Raw genomic sequence first — 6,810 nt, forward strand, 5'->3', positions numbered from 1 at the left:
TCCCGTAATGTGTTACATGAATGGATACATAAATAAGTATTTACACTGAAAAGGCTGGATAAAAGAGCGCTTATTTGGTAGCGTGGTTATATGTAATTAATCATTAACTGCGATAAAATTTTCTGACCGCTGATTTCCATAGCTTCATCGAAAAGCGACGATGAGTTTAACTCAGGATTCGGTCGAATGACCACCATCTCAGATAAGTCACCAGCCTTTAAGGCCGATAATATCGGCGTATTTAACGTGAACAACATTCCTCTGTATTTTGTTATGAAGCAAAAGCTTTGGTTCTAAGTCCACCAAGGATACGTAGCATTTAACCATGACGCAGGGAAGATTTTACACTCGAGCACTACTTACAGGAACTTCCTTCTTGGTATCACTTTCTATCACAGGAGAAGTTCCAACCAACAGTACGTAGACTCCCTGTCATCACTCTCAAGCCTTCAGTATCGACAGCAAAGGAAACACATTCTGGTTGCGTCTGCTGCTTCAAATATTCTTCATTTGTCCATGATTGCAGCTCTAAATTTTCGTTTAGTGACACAACTTCTAAATCCTCATCAAATTTGCAGCTACACATCAGAGGCTGTGCCGGCACTCGCTTCTGCTGCTGAAGCATGCCAGTCGCGCGCGCTAGAATCCATAATAGTGGCGCAGCATTAGCCTCGTTTGTTCGTGTCCCTGTCATATCCACAACACTAACATCCTTGAACTCAGTAGCATTTCGCTCGGAGCATTTAAATGTTTCCTTCCATAAATTTGCTTTTGCATGCGCGGCAACACTGTTATTAAAGGTGAATGAAGACTGTGATGTTGGTACCAATAGCATCTTTTGCTTGTATGGAATTGAAAACCAAGTCACAGATTGCCACACGGTGCCATGATCATCGAACAGGTCCGTTTGAATTGTAAATTCTATCTCAGACTCGAGAAAGCGCTTTCCGGTCAACACCATCACGCACTAAATTAAAATAATCAAACATATAAGAGGCAATGCAATGTGACAATGTGGAATTTGATAACGCACAGTAAGTTCACTTGGCGGCGGGAGATCTTCGTCTTTAGTAGGACAACTCATGTTTAGGGGCCTTAGCTGGACCACGGTGACAGCTTTACAACGAATATTGCGCACACTAGCTGGAAAGTGCGAGTTGCCAAAAAGTTGCAGAAAAAGACTACTAACCGCTACCTGCGGGAACATGAAGGGTAGCTGCTCCAGTGCGAGCTTCGGCAGACTTAGCGAGGTGGCAAGTTTAGCAAAGTCTGATGATATTAGGAAAAAGGGGCTCTGCAGTGTAATACGTGGGCAAGGTTTTAGCATTATAGAGTTGCGCCATCCACGACGAATGAGCGGCGAAATCCAACAGCGCCACCGAAACTCCTTTGTGCCCAGGTCGGCTGGGGCAGGCAAGACATCATACCTCAAAATAGAGCATAAACGCGACATTAATGTGAGATTACATATTAAAATAATCCTTGATATACCTCTGGACTAGGTTGTGCTCCCAGGTGGCGGTCACGAAAGTCACGAGGAGTGTAAGAGCCACGAGAACCAGGAGGAGCACTCCAATGACAAAAAGCATTTAGATTCGTGCAAGCAAAATGGTACTCATTTTACCAGGTACTTTTAAAGTTCTTTTAAGTGAACTAAAGTTTAGAATTTACTTAGGACAAAGCATTATTTTGCGTACTTGTGAGTCAAGATAAGCAATTTACAATTTTATGAACTTCAAAATATTATCTCTACTTTTCTTCAGAGGTTTGGGACCAGATTTTTTGCAGTCATAGCCATTTTACAGAAGTGCGTAGAATATAATTATAACCTATATTAAATAGATGACAGCGCATTCGGACCTTTTACAGGTGCACCTGATATTGGCAGGCTTCTCAGCCCTGAGCTTGAGGACTCGAACAAGGGTCCGTAGGATTGGACTTAAAGTCAGCTTCATCCTCAAGAACCCTAGGTTGGCCATTGTTAACCGCAAGCTGCCGAAGGCGCCGATACTAGGTGGACCTGGTGACATGAGTCCTAAGCAGTGCAAGTCACACCACAAAATCGAAGACGGTATTAACAGCGTAGACCAAGTCGGCTGGTGGGCACCACCACCTTATTCATCAGGAGAAGCTTAAATCGCACATGAATTCTTCAATTCTGGATTTGATGAACGGACTAGATTCAGCTGTAAAGATACAACAAATAAAAGAGATTGCAGCAAAAGCGGCAAAACACACAGTTGATAAACATAAGTCGAAGGCGTTCTCGTCATGGCGTTCACGAGCGAGATCTCGCTCGGATGGCTCTCGTCAACGAAAGCCTTACATCTATAATATGCAACAATATGGCTCTCGTCAACGAGAGCCTTACATCTATAATATGCAACAATATGGCTCTTTGTCGATTTTCTACATTCTGTCGCGTTAGTGGCCTAACAACACAATTTTGAAGCAAAAAATCAGGTTGTCCCTCGGGGACAGACGTTTTTCTAGCAATAATGAATTGTCAAATCTAAGCTGACAAGCAAGTGCAAATTAATCGAGCAATACGCCCTACATTACTTGTGAGCTTGCAGACATAAATAAGTTATATTTTATGATTATCAAGCCAATTTTACTTGATCAGATAGGTTGGGATTCTCTCAATAGATTGAAGATTTGGAAGGGATTTGCTCGGTTGACAAAACAGAGAATCGAAATGGTGGGACTGAGACACTAACAAAAGTGCTGGTAGCCGGTATCGTTTTTTTTCCATGCCGAGTGGATTTCTGACCTGGTGCTGAATATTGGTGCTGCAGCATGGCATGACTTAAAAGAACCTGTAGTGCACACAATTCGGCATCTATAAGATTGGATAGCCGGTGGCGAAGATTTGGAGACGCCTTTGCTAGCAAATCCTCCTGGGATGGGAGGTGCTCCACGCGCGCCAGCGAGACTCCATGTGCTCGCTTTTGCAGCTTAATCGTTTTTTTTGCTGTAGCTAAGCCAACTTTAAGCTGATCTTCTGATTGCGTTCGCAATCTCTTTTTTGCGAAATCTTTTGGTTGATTGTAGAGTTCGCTTGCCTTCGAACGACAAGGAGCTATCGTAGCAGCAGCATTTTGGATCGCAAAGCGACTCCGCACATTTTGTGGCGGACCATCTAAACAACCATCATCGTCGCTACTATTCTGTGCAACAGAGGAGCCACCATCGCTGAAATATTCGACTGGTCCAAACATTGCCGTAGATAGACCACTATACTTGCACATTTTATCGTCACGAGAAAGCTTCGCAAAATATTTCTGAGCGTGGCTTCGAATTTGGGCGGATGTGCGCGTCTTGATCTTGGCTGCCACTTTTTTCCATTCACGGCCGTACAGTCGCAAGCCTGTAAGGAAGCTCTGATGTTCTTGATCCGTCCAGCGACCACCGTTCATTCCCGACTGTCCCTTTTGATGAGTCGTATTGGTTGGAACTGGACTCGAAGTTGCTGTAGCAATTGGCTTTGTCCTTGAAGATTCAAGTAACATCACAAGCGAGGATACAGCAATCGAAGATTTAAGAGGCGCAACTGCGGAGGAGTTCAAATTGTTGATATTGCTCTCAAGAAAGTCCGCCGGGGCAGAAAACGGTGGTAAAGCTGAGCCATAGCTCTTGAATTTTGCAGAATTAGTTGGATTTGTAACGGATGAAGATGTTACGGGAGAGTGGGCCTTGGGAGTTGAGAGCGATACGAGGTCGTACATAATATCTTCGTAATTCGTGGCACCTTGACTTACAGCGACTGTTTTTGCTGCAGTATCTACTTTGCTTCTGATACTTTCTGTTCGATTGAGGGGTGGTCGACAAGTTGAGAAGTGTGTTCCATAGATACAAAGAAAGATATTTGGAGGTACGTGTTTGGTTCGTTTCGTGCTCGGCTTTAAAGAATGAATTCATTGTAGCAAGTGTGAAGGGCAGTTACGCCTCGGTGCGGCTGGATATTAATCAAAACCAACGCACAGTCTGGCTCTATGACAAATCCATATCTCTACTATCCATCACGCTGATTTTACTGCTCACGACTTGATACTATTCATAGCTGCACTTATTCATAGCGTTCCCGATATCAGCGTATAATTTAAGAAGTGGTTTCTCACCTTGCAGCTATTATCTAATATCCATTCACTCTACCCCCACCAGTGAAGTATCTCATCCAAGCTAACTGATTCAAAGATTAAAATTGTTTTAGCCGAAACTTTCATCCCTAACCGAAAAAAACTGCTTGTTGTGTGCAAAATTCCGACGAAGAATTAAATTAAGGTTGAATACTAACATTAAACCTCGACAAAGTATCGACATTTTGTCGCATCATGTGCCCGATTCCTGAGACGCTTCAATACTTAGCGCCTCTAATTCAAGATTATATCGGCGTTTGTCCTCTGCAGCCATAAATATGTAAGGTTCGCGATCTTCCTTTGACATTCGACGCCACAATCGACCACAAAGGGCCGAGCACTCATTATGGGAGATCTGATTTGTTGCAAGCAATTCCGTACGCTTGGACATGAACATTAGGTTGTAGGCCGACTTTGGACGTCGTGGAAGCCCAGACTTTCGCAACTTGTATCCTGGTCCATGATTTTCTTTTCGACCAGAACATCCTTCTGTCTCCATATCTTGGAGCTGTTCGTATTTGGTCTCTCCTTGATCGTATTCCTTTCGCTTTCGAGCCCGCATCGTTGATGAGTCTTGTGAAGCTCGCTCTTTTATCTGCTGCCTCGCAAGGAAAGTCTCCATTTCTGTTCGAAAGCGCTTTGCATCATCTCGAGCCTTCCCTTGAAAGACTGTGCGTTCAATTGTACTCAAAGCTTTCCACGCGACTCCTAACTCATGCATGATTTGCGTATTTAAAAGATTTGGGCGCAGAGCAACCAGTTTTTGCCTCTGTGTCGATACGAAGATGCTGTACGCATTTTCAGGCAGCCGTGGTGCACATGAATTCCCTCGGGCCATGTATTGTAATTCGCGAAAACGTTCGTAAGTCTTTTGAATATCCACGTCCATGTAGACCGGTGGTTCGTACGAATTCATTTCTCGATCATATCGCCGCTTGTCTTGCTTAGCCAGCTCATACCATTCATTCTTATCGGAATCACTTAACTTATTCCAAACCTTACTCATCTCCGAGCGGAAATTATTAATGGTTACCTTTAAAAGCGGGAAATTATCACGATTATAACGCACAAATAGCTGGAATCCTGACTTTGCCGGTTTAGGAGCAAAGGGATCCTTTAAAGGCGCCTTATAAAGCTCCGGAACATCCCCCAATTTTTGATGATAGTGAGCAGTATCCTCTTGGAAGCGAATTGTGTCCTTTGCAGCCAAATTTATCCAGATTTGTCGCTCGAGAACTGAAAGAGCTCTCCACTGCCTCGCAACTTCCTTTGAGACTAGCTGCGCATCAAGAGATGGGTTTTTAGCTACCACAACCGGTCGACGGCTTTTCCAAAAGCAAATGTAGGCAGTGTCTGGCTGTCGTGGTTGATTCGGCAGCTTCTTTCGCTTGGTCGAAAAGCTTTTATTGTTTTGTGCAGACTGCTAAGATACATGAGCTAATTGATGTTTCAATAACATCGCCACCTTTTTAAACTAAAGACTTACATTTCTTACGTGCATTAGGTGGGCTTCTGTGCAAAAACGTGCCTTGTCAAACTGTGCCAGCTCTACCCACGGCTTAAGCTCATTAGATGTTAAAGCCTTCCACTGCCGTCCTAATTCGGACGAAACCTGCTGCACAGTCCACGCAGGGTGCTTTGAAACAACGTCCTTTCGACGAATGCCTGAATAGTGCATGTACGCAGTCTTGTAACGGGCGGGCTCCGAGCGGTCGGTCATGAGATTAATTGTTGCATTTAAACTTTAGAAATACATAGACAATACATTTGACAATTTTTATTAAAATCTCATTGCCCAATGCAGGCGCACACGACGAAAGGCAAGAAGTAGGACCCCTCCTGCAATAACACTAGCGCCACCAACGCTCCATGCGTTTAGCGCGGCACCTAGTAGTATTACGCTCCAAGCATACTCGCTACCGACGTGGAGAAGCCATGTTGCGGCTAGCACTTCAGGATTATCAAACTGGAATCCGCGCGTGAGGAATAGCTGTTCTGCAAAGAATAATACGCCAGTGCCTGTGACATAGCCGCAAATCTGGAGCGAAATTTCGGCTCTGAACTTTCCGTGCTGTACAAGTAACAGTATCAGTAGCGCTACGAGCGTCATCGTTAGCAGGAAGTAGTGCATTACTACAAGATACGGCACTTTTTGAAGGCGGCATAGCGACAGATAAGTGCCCGCTTGCATAAAAGCCGTCACAATTGCGAAGAAGATGGCTGCAGGCTCGCCAAGCAGATACAAAGTGACGAGACTTGTCGTGGAGCGATGATACCACTTGACATCCGTCGATTTTCTCGTGCTGAAGAGGAAGGTAGGTTGTTTGGTCAGCACAGCACCAGCAACAGCGCAGAACAGGCCAATGTGAAACCTTCAGCTTTAGTTTTATAAAAAAATGTGGCCTAGAATACGATGACTATTTAAGCGATTGAACGGCAAAGATATAGACTGATAGACTTACCATTACGAATACAAGCAAAGGGCTAAAATATGTGACTGCAATGGCATTCGAAAAGTTTAGTGCTTCCAACACTAGCTTTGAAAGCGTCATTGAAATGCACCCCATCACACAACGAAGCAATAGAGGGCCATTATTATTTTTTCCTACGCGTGTCTTAGTCCCAGTCGAAGATATAGCCGCCTGATCGACAATAAGCCAAATAATCAACA

At 44.1% G+C, this 6,810-nt stretch overlaps 3 protein-coding genes across 3 annotated transcripts; all 3 read right to left on the minus strand.

Moving 5' to 3' along the window:
* Nucleotides 1–238: 238 nt before the first annotated feature.
* Nucleotides 239–1,576, minus strand: CCR75_005355 (uncharacterized protein). The gene is made up of 2 exons (XM_067963436.1): nt 1,034–1,576; nt 239–967 (listed from the first exon to the last, which is right to left on the minus strand). The coding sequence occupies exons 1-2, from the start codon at nt 1,451–1,453 to the stop codon at nt 383–385; spliced, it is 1,005 nt and encodes a 334-aa protein (XP_067817060.1). The 5' UTR covers nt 1,454–1,576; the 3' UTR covers nt 239–382.
* A 1,066-nt stretch (nt 1,577–2,642) lies between these two features.
* On the minus strand, nt 2,643–3,728 carry CCR75_005354 (uncharacterized protein; the record flags this gene model as incomplete). Its single annotated transcript, XM_067963435.1, has 1 exon — nt 2,643–3,728. One exon carries the CDS (start codon nt 3,726–3,728, stop codon nt 2,643–2,645), a length of 1,086 nt encoding a protein of 361 aa, XP_067817059.1.
* A 604-nt stretch (nt 3,729–4,332) lies between these two features.
* Nucleotides 4,333–5,859, minus strand: CCR75_005353 (uncharacterized protein; the record flags this gene model as incomplete). The annotated part of the gene is made up of 2 exons (XM_067963434.1): nt 4,333–5,559; nt 5,635–5,859. The coding sequence occupies 2 exons, from the start codon at nt 5,857–5,859 to the stop codon at nt 4,333–4,335; spliced, it is 1,452 nt and encodes a 483-aa protein (XP_067817063.1).
* Nucleotides 5,860–6,810: the final 951 nt, after the last annotated feature.

Source organism: Bremia lactucae, linkage group LG4, assembly GCF_004359215.1.
Source record: "Bremia lactucae strain SF5 linkage group LG4, whole genome shotgun sequence".
Taxonomy (NCBI): domain Eukaryota; phylum Oomycota; class Peronosporomycetes; order Peronosporales; family Peronosporaceae; genus Bremia; species Bremia lactucae.